The sequence below is a fragment of the Staurois parvus genome, unplaced genomic scaffold (assembly GCF_062004578.1).
Source record: "Staurois parvus isolate SC_StPar_1 unplaced genomic scaffold, SC_StPar_1.0 ptg000048l, whole genome shotgun sequence".
Taxonomy (NCBI): domain Eukaryota; kingdom Metazoa; phylum Chordata; class Amphibia; order Anura; family Ranidae; genus Staurois; species Staurois parvus.
The window spans coordinates 6,865,040-6,887,167 of record NW_028317844.1 but is presented as its reverse complement, the minus strand read 5'-3'; the positions used below and the strand labels follow the sequence as shown (position 1 = coordinate 6,887,167).

Below are 22,128 nucleotides of genomic sequence, written 5' to 3'. Positions count from 1 at the left end.
GAGTGTTATTTTCTAGGTGGGTTGTGTATGACCAAGCAGACTTCTCAGGCAATCTCTGGGTATTAGAAGAAGGCATCTTCCCCAATTTACGTGCCATGGGATGCCCACTTGATGTAACTATTAGGTCTATAAAGATGATAAGCTATGTAAGTACAGTATACACTCATTTCTCCTGTTGCAAGGTGTTCTTCCTGCAAGCTATGTATTCTCTTGTGTTCTGGTCCATTTCATTTAAACACATTGAATGTAGATCTTTTGATACAAATGCTTTAGAAAAACATAGCATAGACCAGTACATTGTGGAGAGGAATACATTCATTATCCTCTCACGCTGTGCTGGGGTTGTGGTGGGCCTTGTGTCCAGCTGCTCCCATTATGGTTGCAGGACCTACTGACAATAGGGATGTAAACTATTTCAAATAACTAGGGCAGTATAGATTCAAACTGCTTGGTTTACATTTTGTACAGGATGCTACAGATTTTAGTACTACTTTTTGGTTAGCTTCCAAATGACAACAAGCACTTCTGACTATCTGAAGATGATCTGATTGTTGTGTACAGGTGTGTTTCTTATTAGAAGAACCATTTTGTCACCATACTTCCTAAATTCTAGTAAATTTGGGAGCAGTTTTTTTGATTCAGCAGGTCTGCACATGACCAGCAGATTTCTCACCAACAGTTGTCGTCATTGATTTGCCTAATATGTGTCTTGCCTAGATTAGTTTATTCCTGACTTTGTTTTTGCCCTTTTTAATTCAAAAATATAATGGCAAATACAGATCCGAGGAGTTATTATACAGTATGAACTACATTTGTAAAATCAGCTTTCTGTAAATATACATCTGTGTTTTTGTTTTCTGACAATGAGCGAATATATGAAACTGGATGGTAGGTATGATGTAGCTGACTTCTATTTAATTGGTAAGGTGTGAAATAACCTATAACACTATGTGAAAGGTTAATAGAAAGATTAAAAATGCATTTTTCATTAAGAAAATGCTGCTCCAGAAATTGAAAGCTTAGCTGTTTGGTCATATGCAGGGGCGGACTGACCATTTGGAAACTCGGGCACTGCCCGAGGGCCTGGGGTCAGTAGGGGGCCTCATGAGATGCCCCGGGTACCTTTTTCATAGGCTTTTTTAAGTTTGGGCAAGGACACAGGGGCCCCATGATCCCCTATTGACCGGGGGCCCCATGAGTTGTCAGTCCGCCCCTGGTCATATGACCTCTACTAAAAAGCAGTATCAGACAGCCTGAACCTTCTCCTTCATCAGTAATCACCTTACTGAATGGCTACACCCATGACTATGATTACCATTTGATGTATTTTGGGTTACCAAAAGTGGCTGGATCGGGTGATTTCATCTAATTTTTTTGAATATGAAATAATCTGAAAGAATTTTGAACTAAGAATAACATTTATTTCAACAGGAATTTTCAGAGCCCAATGTAGTACTTTTTGGAAAGGAAAACTTCAAAGGCAGAAGAGTAAAAGTTAGCAAAGAAACTACAGACCTGCAGGCGATGGGCTACTCCCCTGATTTAATGTCTCTGGAGGTACTTGGAGGAATGTGAGTATGATCTTACCTTGGAAGATTGTTTAACCAGTGAAAAGGGGCTGTGTTTCTTTGTTTAGTAGTATTAAAAAGCAGCCTTTGTATTCTGCATGTATTTCTTTGGAAAATACGGTGATGGCCAGGTGACACCATAGTATGGTTGGTTTATTTTTTTATTTTTTTTTAATTTAAATATTTATTAGTTTTTCACAGTAATAACAAATAGAAAGAAAGATAAAAAACATTTTCATCTCAATCATCATAAATATACAATTATTCCTTATTACTTCGTTTAACCCCCTTCTTGAAACATTAACCCCTCCCCCCCCCCTTAACCCCCCCCCCCCCACTCTGCATTTTCCTTATCTTTTATCCAAAGCAAGCATATCCTACCCATCTATCTATTCTCTATGACGTTCTACTTTTCACTTTCTCACGTTTATTACAAAGTTTTCCCATTTTTCCCATTTCGCGAGATATACCTCCAACTTATCTTCCTGTATATAATATGTCTTCTCCATCTCCCTAGTCCAATTTACTCTTTCTATCCACTCCTCCTCTTTCGGTATTTCTTTTTTCTTCCAATACTTGGGGATCAGGCTTTTTGCTGCGTTCAAATAGTACCCTAAACCTAATTTCTTATATTTACTAACTGATATCTTTGAACTGTGTAACAGGCACATCCCAGGATCTAACCCGATGTTCATTTCAATAATGTTCTCTATTAAATGTACTATTTTTTTCCAGAATATTTGAATCTTTGGACATTCCCACCAAATATGATACACTGTCCCCACTTCCCCACACTCTCGCCAACACCACTGTGATTTTTCCCCACTTATCTTACACTCCACACTGGGAACAATGTGCCATCTTGTCAAACATTTATAATTTGTTTCTACATCCCTCAAACGTACCTTTCCGTGAACTAATCTATTTATTTTTTTCTGTTTTCCTTTATCTAATACCACCCCCATATATCTTTCCCATTTCACTATGTGCATTGGTTTAGTGTTTGTGTCTAAATCTGTGAGGATTCCATATATTTTAGCTATTCCGTGTTTCCCATCACCCCGTGCATCCAGCAACCTTTCAAACAAATTCCAATCCTTTTTCATTCTCAAGGGTTTTGGGAGATTTCCCCAAAAACATTTTAATTGATAGTAACGCCACTCATCTAGCCTAGTGAAAATATTTCCCTTTTCCTTTTCCAACTCTTTAAAGGTCTTCAATTTCCCTTTCCCCATTATATCTCTGAGTTGGACATCTTCCTTTATAAACCATCTACCTGTTATCTCTTCTCTACCTGGTGGAAAAAATTCTGTGTTTCTTAGTGGCATTAGTATAGAATTAAATTCCCATTTCATATATTTGTGTATTTTATCCCATTCCCTTAATACATTTACAGTGTACAAACTTAAATCCTCCTTCAATCCTCTATATTGTGCTGGTAGCCATATTATTCTATTCAAATTAGTTCCACTAAGTGTATTTTAAATTTTTACCCAACTTTTCCCCTCTAAATTGAACGTCTAGTCAAAAATTCTCCCTAATATTACTGCTTTGTAATATCTCTTTATATCTGGAACTCCCAGACCACCCTTCTCTTTATCTCTACTTAATATTTCATGAGACACCCTCTGTTTTTTCTTCCTCCAGATATATCCCGTTATCATTCTTTTTATTACTTTAAAAAAAGCTTCCGGGAGTTTGATTGGTATCATTTGAAATCTGTATAAAATTTTTGGTACAATTATAATTTTTACCAGGTTTATACGTTCTAACCACGATGAGAATCCTCTCTCTAACGCTTTTAATCCCCCCTTTACTTCATTTAATAATGAAATATAGTTTAGTTTATACAAGTTTTTATACGCCGCACTAAGCCTTACTCCCAAATATTTTATATCTCTTTCTTTCCAAATAAAGGGAAATTCTTTTTGTATTTTTTCTTTTTCGCTTTTTGGGATGTTTATGTTTAAGATCTCAGTTTTTGTTGGGTTGATTTTTAAATTTGATATTTCTCCATATTCCTTCAGCAGTTTCATTAGATTTGGGAGTGTTATCCTGGGGTTCCCCACATAAAACAGCAGATCATCAGCAAAAGCTGCCACTTTATGTTCTACATTTCCTATCTGAATTCCCCTTATATCTCCATTTTTCCTTATTGTTGATAAAAGAGGCTCTAATGACATAACATATAATAAGGGGGACAGAGGGCAGCCCTGCCTTGTTCCATTTGACATCCCGATGGGCTCTGTTTTTTCCCCATTTACTATTACCACTGCGGAGGGCTTACTGTACAGCTTTCCAATCCATTCCCTCATTCTGACTCCAATTCCCAGGGCATCTAAGGTATCCATCATGAAGCCCCAGTCTACTCTATCAAAAGCCTTTTCTGCGTCGATTGAAAGGGCCACCACCGGTACCTCCCCTTTTTTACTTCTCTGTATCAGCATCAGGGATCTCAATCCATTGTCCCTGCCCTCTCTTCCGGGGACAAAGCCCACCTGATCTCCATGTATCCATTCAGGCATAAACTCCTTCAACCTATTCGCCAGGACCTTTGCATATATCTTAATGTCTAAATTCAACAGTGAGATGGGCCTGTAACTCGAACACTGCGAGGCATCTCACCATAGTATGGTTTAATGCCAAGCTAGACAGCAGCAGGATAGAGCTGCTGTAGCTCTGAGAGATTCTTATGCCTAATTTCCTGAGGCTTTGAAGAAGCTGCACCCATTGGAAATTACTTTAACCTGAGGCCTTCCATTTGGATGGACTTGTGCCTTTCCCCAACAGTTCTTATATGTTTCCTTGCACTGTGTGGATCATTTATATAAAACAGTAAAACATATAACATTAGTTGTTTTGCCCTGCTTGAGTGGGGTTGCTATTGACAATGGTTTATGTTCACTCGCTGCTTATTTAATTTTTGGTTGATGCATAAAATGATTGAATGATAACAATGCCATTGCATCAGTACTGAAAAAACTTGAAACTTAGTTTTCAGTAATGGTGCATTGACATTGCTATAATTGAAACAGAAGTATTTGAACTGAAGAAAATACATGCATTATGAATGTTTTTTTTTTTTTTTCACATGTATCAGTGATTTTGTATGTGTATTTTATGTCGCCTTAGAAAATATGTTACCCCAACATTTCATATTCCTGATATACCTTTGTCGTACTATGTGTTAAAAAGGAGTCTGTTATCTTTGTGTTGCTTCCTTTTGCATGAAATACCGAGTGATCCTGCCAGTCCAACTTTCCTAATTCAAACTTACCACAAAATGCATGAAAGCACATTCATTCTAGTGTGGTCAGATTTCTGGCTGTGCTGGGAGAACAGCCTGCTTGTCCTCCAATGGTCAGACTTGTGCTGACATATCCCCCCTGCACGGCCATTCATTGGCAAGCTCATTGTACTGCTGGTTCTCTTCCCCCAGCTCACTGAGCTCCTTATGCAGCTGAGAATAGAGATTATATGATCACTTATAACAAAAGAAAAAAAAAAGGTATGTGTGTATATATATATATATATGTGTATATATGTGTATATATATATATGTGTATATATATATGTGTGTGTGTGTATATATATATATATATATATATGTGTATATATATATATATATGTGTGTGTATATATATATATATATATATTATAAAGTGTTTTTATATCTATACATGAATGTTTTACTTTTCATTCCTATTTTAAACATACTGGGTTATTTTGGTATTAAGGTAAACGTTCACAAATTCTTTAATGCCTTGTCATAATGTAAACATTTCTCCTTTCAGATGGGTGTTTTACGAATACACTAATTACAGAGGTCGACAACTGTTAATTTCACCTAGTAAAATTGCACAGTGGCAGCAGTTTAGTGGCTGGAATAGAATCGGATCACTGCATCCTCTTCGACAGGTATTTACAGACAGAACTGATGAAGCCTAACTGATTCATTTTCAGTGCAAATGTCTGCTGATTTTAAAGTATTTCTAATAGCCAAATGCTGGTTCGTTTATATATTATGTTCTTGGACTGAGTTCTATTTTAGTAAACTAGTTCATCAAAAATGTCAGAGGTCACAGCTGCAACATTTATTGCCAGGCACGTCTCAGAATGTAGGGGGCGTACGGGAACTTCCAGATTCATCCCTATCCTTAGTCCTACACTGCAGTCAACCTCTCTTCCAGAAGGCCTAGAATCCCAGAGGTTCGCTAAACCCAATCTGTCCTTGCCCAAAGCTACACAGGTACTGGGAGGAAGTACTCAATACCATTAGACAAGTATTCACTACTAATCTCACTCCAGATCCTAAACGTTGTATTTTGGGTATTATTGATAATGTGGTGACAGATCAGTTTACAGGGGAGACCATCTCCAGAGCCCATGGTTCAGGCCTGTAAAATTATACTGTTACACTGGAAAAGTTCCTCCCCTCCCACTCTCAAAGAGTTGGTGGAGTATTTGGTCTTTACTCTATGAGCAAGTTATCTTTCAGCATCAGGGATGCACAACCAAGTTTAATAGAGTGTGGAGTAGCTGATTGGATGTTCCAGACCTTGCAGCGATAGACCTGGTTATGGATAAGCTGTTTGGCTGACATTTCATACAATGTACCTAGAGTAAGAATTGCAGAAATCATTTTTGCTTTTATTTTCTTGTACAATTTTAAGGATAACTGTTAGACCTTGTTACTGTGCTGATTATATGTCTTGAGTTGTTTTCATAAACTGTATTGTGAAGAACTAGAACGTTTAGTCTTTTGTTTGTTAATTTGACCTTTGTCTCAAATCTTTTTCTGACAAAAAAAAAAGTCAGAAGTACTACTAGGATCTAATAAATGAAATTATTTTTGCATAAGTTGGGTATTTCAGGTGAGTGTAAAGGAGAATGTCAGATGCCATTTGTAAAGCAACTTGCTTTTGGCGTTCCGTTACTGGCAGGATGTGGTTTCTGCCAAGTTGGAGGATCACAGTTCAGGCAAAGCTCCTGATTGGGAAAATCATGCTTCATTGGGAATCTTGTGATTAAAGTATATGTAAACCCAATAACTAAAATCTCATACAAACTTTAACATGTTAAAGTAATTTTCAGTATATTTAAATTTGCAGCTTTTTTTAAAACATTACCTGCCGATCCTGCCATGAAGGTCTTTGTTCAGGCTGTTCCTGTTATAGGATGACTACAATCTGTTCCTGTCTCTAAGTTGTGCTTCTGCGCATCTTTTACCTTGTAAAATGCCATGCACCCATTGCTGGAGTGCATACATATATACAGAATCTGACTGCAGGATATCAGCAGCACTGAGATGCAACAAAGGATAAGGAAAAAGTAAAAACAAGTATTTTGTTTTAGAAAAGGTACTTTTTTATGATACACAGAGCTATAGAAAAGTAAATGTCATTCAGGTAGGGTTTACATCTGCTATCTTGCATTGGTCACATTAGCGGTTTCGTGAGCAAAGCCAAGCTCAATGGTTTCTTCACAGATGGACATTCTCCTATACCCGTATACTGTGTTGCAGTACAATTAACTACTTTAAGGTTAGGTTAATTAAACCTTAAATGATAGGTGCACTGTCATTTTCTATTTATACATGAAGTATTTATTATTCTCTTGGTAAGCTATAGCTTGATACAGTGACCTGTAACATTTACATTTTGCATTTACTTTTCTGAACAGAAACGATTGTACTTTAAGCTTCGAAATAAGGACAGTGGAATGATGATGTCAACAAATGGAAACTTGGACGATGTCAAACTTCTAAGGATACAGGTCATGGAAGATAACGGGTCTGAAGATCAGATCTGGGTTTATCAAAAAGGAGTCATTAGATGTCGCGTGAGTCTTTTATACATGCACAATGTGTAAATAATATTCTGTACTTGGATAGATTTGGAGCTGCTTTAATAAAGAGACTAAATTATTTTTTTTTAATAGGGAAGACATTTTGTCTCAAACCAGCATAGGCAAACTTGATTGTTTTGTTGCTTTCTATTAAATATCAGTCTCTGAAGCTAAACCCTCCTTACTGTTCTAAACTATTAACACTGCTGTGCATAGACACTACAAATCATTAAAAAGGATGCACATCCACATTAAATGTATTACACTGTAAAATTAATTGAAGTGATTCTAAAGTTTGTAATAATAAAAAATGCTTACCTGCACAACCGCCCCCCCCACCACCACCACCACCACCACCACCAAGTGCTGCTAATAGCAAGTCTCTTGCTATGGGGGCACTCGAGCAGTCTCGCCCCTGAACCATGCTCCTGTGAATACACTGTTCATTCACACACCCTGCTCTCTCCTTATTGGCTGTGATTGACAGCAGCAGGGGCCATTGGCCAGTGAGCCAATGAGGAAAGAGAGACCTGAGGGAGCCACTGCTCCCATGCACATTGCTGGATTGAGATGGGGCTCAGGTAAGTTTTAGGGGGCTGAGGGGGAAGCTGCACCCAGAAGGTTCTTTACCTTAATGCATAGAATGCATTGCAGTGTTTCTAAAACCAGGACCCTGCATTCACTCTATCTGGTCTCCCACAGTACACTCTACACAGAAATGCAATTATTTTAGTAAATATAAACTGCTAAATACCCTTCTCTATTCTATTCAACACTTAAAAAAGGATGTTGGCTTTGCATACACTTTAACCCTTTCGCAACATAAGGCTTACGCTGGTGGCAGCAGTTGATTTTACATACACTCCTGGCTTCTACAGCAGCTGGAAGTATGTATGTGTGCTTTACACACTGAATGTTGTCTGTCTGGTATTTGGTTATTCAGGTTTTTACAGCTGCCTGATCACTTCCACAAGCATTGAATGATACCACTTCCCTCGCATGACACCCCCTTCCGTTTCCCTGCCAGGTTCCACTGTGCCACCTGCAGGGTCGAGACTGGCATAATGAGTGTCACTGGCTAGATGTTTACTGATCTTCCCTTTGATCAGTAAGCCAGGAAGCAATGTATATTGCGTCACTTCCTGGTTCAGAGCCGCCAATTCTCAGCCACACACACACATCAATAGTTCTAGGGCCATTATTCACTGTTAACTCACTGGTAACCTGTAAGGGCTTTTCAAGCATCACCTGTGGACAAATTTGAATATTAAGGTTTGCTCCTGTTTCACAGGAATGCTTAATTTTAAGGTTGACATATTGGTTATCCATTCACTTGACACAACCCCATCTTTATATTTTACCAAAAAGTGGGTAATATTTTGGGTTTGTGTGCACTAAAAAATAATAGTGTATTTTTACAGAAAATATGCATTTGATAAACCACTGTGCTAATATAATGTGACCTACAAAATGCAATTACAAAAAAAAGTTTTCTCTAGGGTCCCTGCTCTTAGAAAATAAATAATGCTTGAGGGCTTAAACTAATCTTCAGGCCTAAAATGTGTTTTTTTAACACATTTTAATGTGCATTTTTGTGCAAAACTGCTCTGGCAGCAACAGGGTTAAACTGGTTTAATCTGCGCAAATGATTTTCTGTAGGCTGACGCAGGGGCGGACTGACCATTTGTGAACTCGGGCACTGCCCGAGGGCCCTGGGTCAGTAGGGGGCCCCATGACATGCCCCTGGTACCTTTTTCATAGGCTATTTTGGGTGTGGGTGAGGACACAGGGGCCCCATGATCCCCTATTGCCCGGGGGCCCCATGAGTTGTCAGTCCGCCCCTAGGCTGACGTTGGTATTGCATTTAATGTATTTTGCAATGTGTGTCAATGAGTTGGCAGATAAAAAAAATGCTATAGTTCTGGAAATTCTGCTACTTGTAAAAGACTCCACTGTGTTCCATTATATAATGTGGTTCCTGGCAAAGGCAGAATTCTTTTTTTAGCAGAATACACTATTAATATGCTGGTAAACAGATCTGTTAGCTCCCACAACTGTTTGTATCCAGGAAAACAGAGGAACATCACTGATCCAAAACAGAGCAAGCAGATAAAGATCAGCCTAGATTACACTTTAGAATTCCTTGTTGGCTTTTGTAATCCTTTTAAATGTACCCATAAGCATTAGAAATTCATAATCTGAGCCCTACTACTATAACCGCTTAAGGTATTCTATGGACTGTTTATGAACCTTGCTCAGTACTTGCTATTTCTTTTTGCTTTGTGAGAGATCTGTTCCACAGTGGCCACCTTTAGATTTTAGACTTTTAGTATAATTAGGGGTGGCCATAAATGAGATGATGATTAAAGCATACTTTTTGTGGTAGTATCTTTCAGGAGTTATTTAACCACTTGTCTACTGGGCAATAATACCCCCTTCCTGTCCAGGCCAATTTTCAGCTGTCAACACTGTTGCGCTTTGAACGACAATTGCGCAGTCATGCAACACTGTGACCATATGAAATTTTTATCATTTTTTCACACAAATGGAGCTTCCACTTTAAGCCTCTGTTTCCCGCTTCCTGTTATGGATTAGCACCTTTGGGGGGTGGGGGAAGGGTACCCAAACTTGACAGGTACCCACTTCGCTGCAAAGAAGTTTAAGAAGTTTAGGAGAGTTAGCATTTTATTAGCGTTTTTACAGTGAATGAAGGGAAAAAAAGCTGTTAGGAGCGTTTTAGTAGCATTTATAAGCATTTAGGACTGTTCATTGTTTTTTTTCTGCTGGAAAAACGCTTCCAGGTTTTTAAAGCGTTGCTTTGCTATGTTAAATCTTGATGTATTTTCTTGACTCTTCAAAAAATGTTTATATTTTATTGTGTTTGTGAGCACTAAAATTTTAAGTTTTTTTTTGTTTTGTTTTTTTTTTATACTGAAAATATGAAGTAGATTTCATATACAATGGTGCTATTGTGCAACAAGAAAACATTACAACTATCATAGTTTTATTCTACAGATCCCGTTTTCATAAGATATATATGATTTGAGGTTTTAGCTTTGTTTTAAGGGTTTGAAAATAATAATTATAGTGTTATGATAAATAGCTCAGAATTATATTAGTACTTTATATTTATTAATGCAAGTTGTCTTAAGAGTTTCAGCGTTCACACTGTTTAAAAAAAAAAAAAAAAAAAAAAAGAACAGTTGTATTTTTTTTATTTGTCAACAAAACTAAACTCTTCTGCTCCCAGGTTGTCTTCTGTATTCATTCTGTATTTAAAAAAAAGATTGTAAATAGCAGGTTTTGACATCTGCTGCTGTTACATTGTATTAATGTTTGTATCCTTTTAAACTGGCGCTCTGAAACATCTTTATAGCAATATAGACCACTGACAGCAGTTCTTCACAGATCAGGACTTTGGCTGTCAAACTAACAGGTTCTGATAGCATTACCTAGAGGTGTGCATCCATTAGGATAGTCTGTATGACTAGGATGTATGAGATTCATCCTAGGTACATACAGTCATGGCCGAAATTGTTGGCACCCTTGATATTTCTCCAGGAAATCATGTATTTCTCACGAAACGTATTGCATTAACACATGTTTTGCTATACACATGTTTATTCCCTTTGTGTGTATTGGGACAAAACAAAAAAAGGGAGGAAAGAAAGCAAATTCGACATAATGTCACACAAACCTCCAAAAATGGGCTGGACAAAAGTATTGGCACCCTTTCACAACTGCGGATAAATAAAAATGTTACAAGCATGTGATGCTCCTGTAAACTCACCTGGGGCAAGTAACAGGTGTGGGCAATATAGAAATCACACCTGAAAGCAGATAAAAAGGAGAGACGTTCACTTAACCTTTGCATTGTGTGTCTGTCTGTGCCACACTAAGCATGGACAACAGAAAGAGGAGACGAGAACTGTCTGAGGACCTGAGAACCAAAATTGTGGCAAAATATCAACAATCTCAAGGTTACAAGTCCATCTCCAGAGAACTAGATTTGCCTTTGTCCACAGTGCGCAACATTATCAAGAAGTTTGCAACCCATGGCACTGTAGCTAATCTCCCTGGTCGTGGACGGATGAGGAAAATTGATGAAAGATTGCAACGCAGAATAGTCCGGATGGTGGATAAGCAGCCCCAAACATGTTCCAAAGACATTCAAGCTGTCCTGCAGGCTCAGGGAGCATCAGTGTCAGCGCGAACTATCCGTCGACATTTAAATGAAATGAAACGCTATGGCAGGAGACCCAGGAGGACCCCACTGCTGACACAAAGACATAAAAAAGCAAGACTACAGTTTGCCAAAATGTACTTGAGTAAGCCAAAAGCCTTCTGGGAAAACGTCTTGTGGACAGATGAGACCAAGATAGAGCTTTTCGGTAAAGCACATCATTCTACTGTTTACCGAAAACGGAATGAGGCCTACAAAGAACAAAACACAGTACCTACGGTAAAATATGGTGGAGGTTCAATGATGTTTTGGGGTTGTTTTGCTGCCTCTGGCACTGGGTGCCTTGACTGTGTGCAAGGCATCATGAAATCTGAGGATTACCAAAGGATTTTGGGTCGCACTGTAGGGCCCAGTGTCAGAAAGCTGGGTTTGCGTCCAAGATCCTGGGTCTTCCAGCAGGACAATGACCCCAAACATACGTCAAAAAGCACTCAGAAATGGATGGCAAAGAAGCGCTGGAGAGTTCTGAAGTGGCCAGCAATGAGCCCAGATCTAAATCCCATTGAACACCTGTGGAGAGATCTTAAAATTGCTGTTGGGAAAAGGTGTCCTTCCAATAAGAGAGACCTGGAGCTGTTTGCAAAGGAAGAGTGGTCCAAAATTCCGGGTGAGAGGTGTCAGAAGCTTATTGATGGTTATAGGAAGCGACTGATTTCAGTTATGTTTTCCAAAGGGTGTGCAACCAAATATTAAGTTAAGGGTGCCAATACTTTTGTCCAGCCCATTTTTGGGGTTTTGTGTGACATTATGTCATATTTGCTTTTCTGCCTCTGTTTTATATTTGTTCCAATACATACAAAGGGAATAAACATGTGTATAGCAAAACATGTGTTAATGCAATACCTTTTTTGTGTGAAATACTTGATTTTCAGGAAAAATATCAAGGGTGCCAACAATTTCGGCCATGACTGTACGTGGTTAGGTAATGTTTTTGGTGTTTGTTTTGCTTTATTGCCATCAGGAAAAAGTAGATCTGATATATCAAACATCTGTCGAAATGCCAATCATCGTTAAAAGTCAAAAGCTTTGTATTCATTTTTGGTGCACTGATTTGGCCCTGTAGGATTTCTGTCTATATAATGACTTTTAAATGTGGCTAGTCTAGTACATAATGATCTTATATATGTTTCCTATGTAATACATGCTTCTTTTGTTAAGAATACATTTGTGTAAATTATAGTAATTTGAATTATTTGGAACCTGCAGATTGCTGAAGACTGCAGTATGGCCAGTGCAGGGAGCCTGATCACCGCCGGCAGCAAACTTGGCTTCAGCCTGGATGAACCTGGCACCTCACCAGCTCTTTGGAGTATCAGTCCTGAAGGCAGGATCCACAGTCGATCAAAGCCAAATCTAGTTTTAGATGTCAAAGGTAAGGCGTTAACTTCAGCAGAAAGGGAAAGCTTACTTTGAAATGTATAAAGGGATGTCAGACATAACTGTGTAGGCCATCCCAGTACTGGTAATTTTATTGTAGCACAAATTATATGGTTTTGTGGCTATGGTGTTCAGATATGCTCAACCCTTGTCCTAAATAGAGCATGCTGCACAGCATGATCCGAGTAACCTGGGCTGCTGTTCAGCTCATAAGAACACATGGGAGAATTCTGGAATCTAATGTTATTCTGGTTACGGGGTAATTGTGCCTTCAGTGTAAATTGGCTATTTGACCTCTGCTCTCATCAGTGTTTGAACTTTCAGTCTTAACTGGCTTTGCCACTACCCTCCCAACAAACTCCCAAAATATAATACAGGAAGATCTCCGCTATTCCATTTTCCAAAAGCCTGTGCTTGGGATATTTATCGCATATCTGGTTGCAGTAGCCTGTACTCTAGATCTGCATGCATCAGGCACAGTCATACAGAGCTAGCTGACCACTAGCTTGGCACATTCTTCCAGCACCAATGATATTCCCTATGATCAAGCCTGGTACCTGTGTATATAAATCCTTTGCAGAACACCACATCAACAGAGGATATAAAAACATCAAGCATACATCTGCCACAGAAAGTGGAAAAAGTGTGTTGTCTTGTCATCTATACTGGTGATCCCCTTGCTGTGCCTATATTTTTGTCTGTATCTATGGATTTTACCTTTCAAATATACAAACTTTGCTCACTAGTGACATTTAGAATTCCATATTTAATGTCACATTAAAGAGTTTGATTGGGCCAAATTAACTATTTCATTACAGAAACTTGTGTCTGCTGGGTTTGCTGTATTGGACTGTAGTAGCATTAGCTCTATATGGTAAGTTGCAATGTGTTCCAGAAGCAATAGAGGCAAGAGGCAGGTGGATCACATCACAATGTCTATCTTGACCAATCAGAGGAAGCTTTGTATTCCTTGATAAAAGTACTAGGCTTCTCCTGAATGGTGCAGAAGCACAAAGTCCAACGTTCTTTGTACCCATCAGCAGATGGGAAGTCACCCATACTGTTGCCTGAACACACAGCCGCTTACTGTATGTGGCTAATGCTACTATAGTCCATTACAGCACACCCAGTGGCAGCATTGTTCTGTAAGAAAAAGTTAGTTTAGCAGAGGTCCTCAGGGCAATCAGATCTCTTAAAATGCAAAAACCTCTAGGCCTTGGTGGCTTCTCTGCTTTATAGTATGTAAATTTATCTGATAAGCTTTCTCGGCATCTGGCTAATATTTACATACCCATCCAGATTTACATTCTTTCTCCCTATAAGCCCACATAGTGATGCTTCTGAAACCAAAGACACCCTAGATCCTTATAATTTCAGACCGCATATGCAGATATCAAAATGGCCAGTATTCTTGTAATTACACCTAATCCTTTTTAATACACTAATTCACAAATCATCCATGTAATTCACCTAGTACATGAAAAACAAATCCCTAGCCAGTTACTTGGGCTGGATATACATAAGGTATTCAGCTGTCTGTCCTGGGATTACATGTACTATGCCCTGGAAATCTGGGGCTTCCAAATCCACTTCCTCTCCTGATTAAAAGCATTTGACCACTAGCCTTCCACCACAGTACAGTACCTCACCTATCGATCCACATCATTCACAATTCACAGAGGTACTTGACAAGGGTTTCCCTTCCCCCCCTATCCTGCTAATACTGGCCCTAGAGCCTTTAGCTTGTTTCAACAGGTCCAATTTGGACATTCCAGGTATTGAACTTGGTCCTAAGCTCTTTAAAATAAGCCTTTTTGCTGATGATCTACTATTAATTTTAATCAAACCGCACACAACTTTACCCTTCCTGTTTTCCACTCTCAAACAATTCTCTAAAATATCTAACCTTACCATTAATGAGAACAAATCCTTGCCCTTAATATTTCTCTTCCAAATACTGCAGTGGCTTCTCTAAAACAAAATAATAACTTTGCTTGGCCCACCTCCCACTTGGACTATGTGGGAATTCGCCTTACCTGCTTGTAACATACTTTATACTAAGCCAATTGTACCCCAACTTTTCAATAACTGAAATTCTTTATTTCCTTCTGGGCCCACCTCAGTTCATCCTGGATGGGGAAAATTAAAGTTGTCAAAATGACTATCCTACTAAAACTTCTCTCTTCTCTGTTTTGCACTTTTCCAATTCCAATCCCATCCTACACCATGAAATCCTTTCACAACTACGTGTTAGGATTTGTTTTGTCCAATAAACAACCCCACATTTCTTACTATGACATGCTCATTTATAAGTGACAAGGGGGACTTGGAGTCCCTAATCTCTCCAAATACTTTACAGCTGCCCAAGTTACACCACTGACCTATGTATTTGTATCAAAGCAGGCCCCTCTGTTGGTAGACTTAGAAGCATATTGCTGCTCTCTAGTATCTCCCCATTCACTCCCCTGGCTCCCAACTAAATCTAGGCCTGCTTCCATGAGCCCTGTAATGCAGTACACATTATGAGTCTGGCACATGACCAAATACTTTAGTAAACTCATCTCACCTCATCTGCCCCTGCAACCTCTTTTGGGCAATGCACTGTTCCTTCCCGTCCTATAATCACCTAGTACCTTCCATTGACAGCACTTCCTTAAATTCCATTATGTTTACACCTTTTATAATGACCGCACTATATACTCCTGGGTGGACCTTAAAGACAAATATCAAGTACCATCATCTGATCTCTTCTGTTTCATGCAAGTACACCTCCATACTTACCAATAAAGACTTTACAACTCAACTCACACTTTTTGAACATACCTGCTATCAGGTGGTCTCTCTCCCAGGCTGATATCCATTGTTCACAATTAACTAATTCCAGCAACCCTATGAACCACACTTGTGTTTCTAAATAGAAAACAGAGCTCCCAGGCACTAAAGCTAGAGAAGACTGGTTACAAATCTGGTTTTCAATTGCTTCCTGCGCCATAAATAAATTCAGTGAAATATGCGTTCACGACTGTTGTATGATTGTACATTGTCCCATCTCAGATGATTGCTTTTGTGGTTGTGCTGTCTCGTGGGATGTTACAGATTTTACACATTTGGTGGACCTGCCCCATGTCCACAAGGTTTTGTCCCAAAGTCCTCAAGCTTTTACAAAATGTTTCCACTGTCCCCTTCTAGGAGACTCTTGGTTTACTTTACTTCATCTCAAACCTCTAGTCCTCACTAAAATACAGTTTAAATCCACAACCTATGTTTTATTAGTGGCAAAACAGACCATAGCAAAAGCCTGGAAAAACAATTCACCCATTTCACAGACGTTCAGCAGTGCATCCCTATGTTCTTTATTAACAAAAAAATTACCATAGTCCTAGATACTCACAACAAATTCACAGTATGGCCCCCTTGGATACAATAAGCCAACCCCATAATGCCAGTAAAAGTTACTCTGCTTTGTAGGGGGAAGAACAGTTTAAATTTCCCATCCCACCCTTTGTCCCCAACCCTTCCTCTTGCTCTCATTTCCTTTTCCCTCATCTTTTCCTGTGCACCCTTCGCACACTACTGTAACTTTCTCCTACTACATTCTCCTCCATTCTCCTTCTCTGGAGGCCTCTCTACCTTCATTTTTTTCTTTTCCTTTGAAGTATGCCTCCCACTTACATCACTGGTATGTTTTGGATCAATACTTTTCCTGTTCAAATTCTTTTCAAAGGTGCTTACAAATCAATCCTATATCTGTGGCTTCAAGTTCCATATGTCTGCAGGCTTTTGTAACGCCCAAACAGGATGTTCTAGCACTGATTCTCACTGTCCTGGCAACTGTGTATAAATCACAATTGCATATTTTCTGTACCTTGGAGTTATCTAGTAGAAAACAAATTATTGAAAGTGAACTAGTCAACATGTCTCAGACAAACTATTTAAAGTAACATTAAATAATGAGCTGTACTTTAAGCCTTTCTTGGTAGTGATGGCCAAACACACCCTCCCCCCCCCCCCCCCCCCCCGTTCGGTTTGTGGTCAAACATTCGAACCTAATGAAAGTTCGACTGCAAACTTTGTACAAAGGAGACAATTCACTAAGCAGTATCTTACTGTGTTTGAGTATGTGGTAAGGTACCGCACAGCTAATAAAATACTGCATGAGTTATATTATTTTATTAAGTCATGCGGTATTTTAGTAGTGAAAACATTCTTTCATGTTTCAGCTGTCAGCGGGGTTCCCCACTGACAGCTGAATGTAAACAGAATTGCCAGGAATTAAAAAAAAAAAAAGGTGTGGGGTCCCCCCATTCATACCAAGCCCTTCGGGTCTGATATGGATTTTGATGGGAACCCCTATGCCAAATTTTTTTTAAAAATGGTGTGGGGGTCTCTCCCAAAATCCATACCACACCCTCATCCAAGCATGCAGCACCACAGGTCAGGAAAGGGGGGGGGGAGCGAGCGAATGTGCTCTTGGCATACACAAATCTTATATAATATAGATGTATAGAAATCCTGACAGTGGAATCTAAGCAGAATATACCTTGTTTCAGTGTAACCTTTGCAGCAATGAACAATAGATAATTCAATTGTAATATTCAGATGATATTTAACTAATGACACTTTGGTATAATGTAGCTACGTTTTATATATTTGGGCGCTACCATTTCCAGTGATTTTACTTCTAACTTGTGCTCTCCAAATTGCTACATTTAGACTAATTTTTTTTTCAAATATACAGTTTTATATATATATATATATATATATATATATATATATATATGATTTTCCTGTTTAATACAAATAGTAAGAGTATATTGAATGAAAGCTTTACCCACTTTAATGTGATCATACACTGCGTATTTGTTAAACTGTGCCCTTTTTTTCTACAGGGGGCAATCAGTTTGATCAACAACACATTGTGCTGAACCAAGAAACAGAAGACAAGCTCACCCAGCTGTGGGAAATATGTGTTTTATAACCAGACACCGCTGTAAAGTGGATGTTCTGGTGACCCAAGGCACTCATTGTTCATTCTATGCACTGGCTGCCTACACTGCTGCTAGGAGACCTGTATTCTGAGAAGCATGACTTTCAGAGGATATGTTTACATCACCACTGAGGATGCCTTGGAGTCAACTGGTTTTATGTTCAATGGTACTTCAATTGCCTTCTAATAACTTTTGTTTTTAAAGCTTGAAGCTTGTGCAATATTCAAAGGAACTTCATTTGAACCTCTGGCACAGTCAAGGCAAAAAAAAGCCTACCATGTGGAACTTCTATGTGTTATAGTGACTCTTGTACATAGACTATTAAAAAGTGAGGCAACTCACTATCCTTCACTACAAACACTTGATCGTGGATCTATATGTTATCATCTCAAAATGATACCTGCACTGTTTTACTAGTACTCACTCTGTTTGCTGTCCCTTTTAAGGCTTTTTTTCAGAAACCAAAAGTATTCAGAAGCACTGCTAAGCTACCTAGACTACAAATCGATTCACTGGATTCTCCTCACATGTACAAACTTCAGTTGTGTGTGACTTTTTCCTGTTCGCCCTAGCAGATTTCTGTGTAGCTGTACAATATAACAGGCCTGTCAGGTGCTGTCTTGTGCAAACTGCTGAGTGTTTTAAGCAGAAAAAAAGTCATATTTAAATCAGTAGTAATGATTGTGTGAATCCTTTGTGGCAAAATGTATAGTATTGGAGCAATGCTAATGTTTACTGTGGACACACAAGGAAATTCCACCATCATAAAAACACAAAAAGGGGTTTTCAGAGGCACTCTTTATAGCAGGTTCTAATAAAATGATCAAACAAGCACATGCAAGGCCCACCAATAAATCTTAGATATATCAAATCTGATATATTTGCCACGTATGTACAGTTATCAGAAGCCATGTTGAACATGCCACTGAGAGTCTCTTTCTTAATTTCTTAAAATATTTCGCTCTTCTTCTCCCCCAGAGTCCCCACCACCCCCTTCATCAACCAATGCCTTGTGCTTCTCTGTCACTGATCAATACTGCCTCCCATGCCTTCGCTGTAGACCGTCTCTGACCCTTGCTGCCTCCTTTCCAATCCCTGGTGCCTTCTCTATGTGTACAATATGCATCATTTGTTTTGAAACTGTCTTTCTCTTCAAATGGGAATTCTCTTTACACGTGGTCAGGAACATGTTTTAATGTGGTACAACACTATTTCTGACCACTAAAGGGGAATTTCCAAGAATCCAAATACTCCTGGATGATTGGCTGTTTTTATGTATTTGTTTTCATGCGTCACTACAGAAAAAGGCACAATACCAGGAGCTGCTTAGTGTTTGAATACTGGGGAAATGCATTACTCCGTTGTTTTTTTTTTACTCTTGGGAGCTTACATTATAACGGCACTTTCACACTACTGAGGTGTGGTTTTCCAGCACCATAGGTGAAGTGCAGCTTACCCATGCGTTTGGACTAAGTTAGCTGTGCGTTTGGGTTGAGTTAGCTGTGCGTTCCCATAGAGTTTTATATTGTGTGCCACAAGTTTGGTACACTTTCTGAAAGCACATCAGAACACACAAGCAATAGAACTCTATGGGAAAGTGCAGCTAATCTGCTCCAAACACACAGGTAAGCTGTGCTGCACCCGCAGTGTGGGGAAAAAAATGCACCACAGAAGTGTGAAAAGGGCTTGAAGATGAACTAGTAGTAAATTTGTTAAATCCTTGCACATGAGTTGTGGGTAGGATTACTGTAATACAGACGAATCATTGGTTTAGAGAAACATTTTTGATAAAGACTTTTGAAGAACTGTATAGGTAGCCATAAACAACACCACCATTTAATGTGATTTCCCCGCTGATTACATTTACAAAGAAAAAGGGTGAGTAAGCTGGGTACCAAAATTTGGCCAGTACAGCAGGAACTGGATGAATTTCTGTATGTGTGTAGCCCTGTTTGTTCAACAGAAACCATTCGTTAGTCCAGCTTCTGTTGAACGGTCTTGCTGGAAAACCAGCATTTGATCAGCTGCTGCAGCGCAGTGAGGGAGACATTCCCGCATCCATATTACTTGTGTGGATGCAGGAATCTTTTTTTTTTTTTTTTTTTTTTTTTTTATTTCGCTCAACCAGCTGCATGTATACCCTGCTTAAGATTTTGTGGAACGCATGAGCCAGTTTGAAAAATGTTGAAGAAAACTGAAAACACCATGTGCTGTTTTATTCTCAGCATCCATGAATGTCCTTGTATAAACAGACATTATCATTATCTTTGGAATCCTACTAAGATACTGCAGAGAAGAAGTGACTGCGGTGTGTACCCCATCAAAGACAAATTCTAGTTTGGTGTAGAGACAGCTCGTGCATTTTATAAAGGACGCATATTGTCCTGATTTTATGAAAACTTGGATCTTGTTAAATGTTTTCCTATCAGTGACAATCAAACCTGGCACACAAATCAAACCTGGCACACAATTCATGTCCATACTGTGCTTTTCTTAAAGTGGAATTCCAGTCATTACCTGTCTAATGCTAAACCTACTCCCACCCCATTCTAAAGCGATCCTATCTAACCCTGTAAAGAAAAGATTGCTATACTTAACAGTTCTGCAGTCACTGCGGACCAGTTCCAGGCTCAGCTGTCAGCGGTGGCTTCTGTGTGCAGGAGAGGCAGCCAAAAACTGATGCCCCATAGTAAGCCTATGGGTGATGTCATCTCCTAGACATTTCCCAGCCGTTTTCAGCTTTCTCTCCTGCACAGAAGGCGCTGCTGGAGACCGGACCAGAGTGGCTTCAGTATAGATATGTACAGCGATATTTTCTGTACAGGGTTAGATAGAATAGCTTTAGAAAGGGGGTGGGAGTAGGTTTAATGTTCGGTAAGAATGTTAAGGTAGAATTGATATAGCCAAGAAATGTATAGATGCTGAATCCCAACCTTGCAATATTTTTGGGAAAGCTCACAATTAGAGAAACAAGCAATATAAATATTAAGTTTTTCTGACTACTGGATGCTAAAGCTTTATTCTAGAGTATTTTTTTTAAATATATAAATATGGCTTTATTTAAAAAGTACCCTATGTGCCTTACATGTTTGTCATTAAGAGGTTTCCTCTTTTGTTTCTGGACTCCTTTAAAGTTGGTGGATATTTTTCTACAACCCTTTTTTTGGAATATAAATAAAAGATTTTACCTTTGAATCTATTGTCTTGGTCTGAATTATATTAACAAGAGCATTGCATCCTGAAAACCACATATGTAAATTAGTACAGGCAGGGGCAGACTGACAACTCATGGGGCCCCCGGGCAATAGGGGATCATGGGGCCCCCGTGTCCTTGCCCAAACTCAAAAAAGCCTTTGAAAAAGGTACCAGGGGCATCTCATGGGGCCCCCTACTGACCTCAGGCAGTGCCTGAGTTTCCAAATGGTCAGTCTGCCCCTGGACAGGGGGGACTACTGACCCATCCACTATAGTTACAGGATAAGTTCACCTTTTGTAACATGTTATACAAGTATTCAGGGTGTAACATGCTACCGTTGCAGCAGTCCCCTCACTTTGCAAAGAATACCCAAACACATGCAAGGAAAATATAAAAACATTTTTGCTTGCACGATTGGATGATAGAAATCAGCAGAGCTTCCCCTCATTTTAGAGCTTCCCTTCGGATCGAGAGCAACTGCATTTGTAGTGAACTTGCAGTGCAGTTGATTCTCCATAGTCTTTCTTAGTCACATCTATTGTCCATTGGTCTTACTAAGAGCTCGTTTACACTTGCTTCAACTTTACACATTAACCTCTTCACCCTGGCCGAATGCAAATGTGCGTCCTCCTGGCGTCTGGGCCTAGAACCCGAGCGGCCGCACATTTGCGTTCTATTAAAAAAAGAACATATGTGCTGAGAGTGTGCGCTCCCAGCACACATGTCCGATACTCACCGAAAGGTCCCGATCTCTTTCGATCGGGACCTTTCCTGATCATGTGATGGCGCGTCAAGGCAGTCACATGACCCTAAACCCCGCCCCGCCTCCCGGCTTCTGAAACCCTTAAAGGGCTGGGAGGCGCTGGTGCGAAGGGGTTAAAGTGTCTACCTCTTCAACATGTTTTTTTG

The 22,128-nt window shown here is 39.3% G+C and overlaps 1 protein-coding gene across 2 annotated transcripts in view; it reads left to right on the top strand.

The window, feature by feature from the left end:
* The window catches only part of CRYBG1 (crystallin beta-gamma domain containing 1), a 350,815-nt gene extending 329,597 nt beyond the window's left edge, over window positions 1–21,218 (top strand). For both annotated transcript variants that reach the window (XM_089665003.1, XM_089664996.1), the window contains 6 exons: window positions 17–146; window positions 1,432–1,571; window positions 5,363–5,486; window positions 7,251–7,409; window positions 12,865–13,030; window positions 17,925–21,218. In XM_089665003.1, coding sequence (XP_089521129.1) covers window positions 17–146; window positions 1,432–1,571; window positions 5,363–5,486; window positions 7,251–7,409; window positions 12,865–13,030; window positions 17,925–18,013 — 808 coding nt within the window. In that variant the 3' untranslated portion in view covers window positions 18,014–21,218. The remainder of the gene's footprint in view (window positions 1–16; window positions 147–1,431; window positions 1,572–5,362; window positions 5,487–7,250; window positions 7,410–12,864; window positions 13,031–17,924) is intronic.
* The last annotated feature ends 910 nt before the right edge of the window (window positions 21,219–22,128 follow it).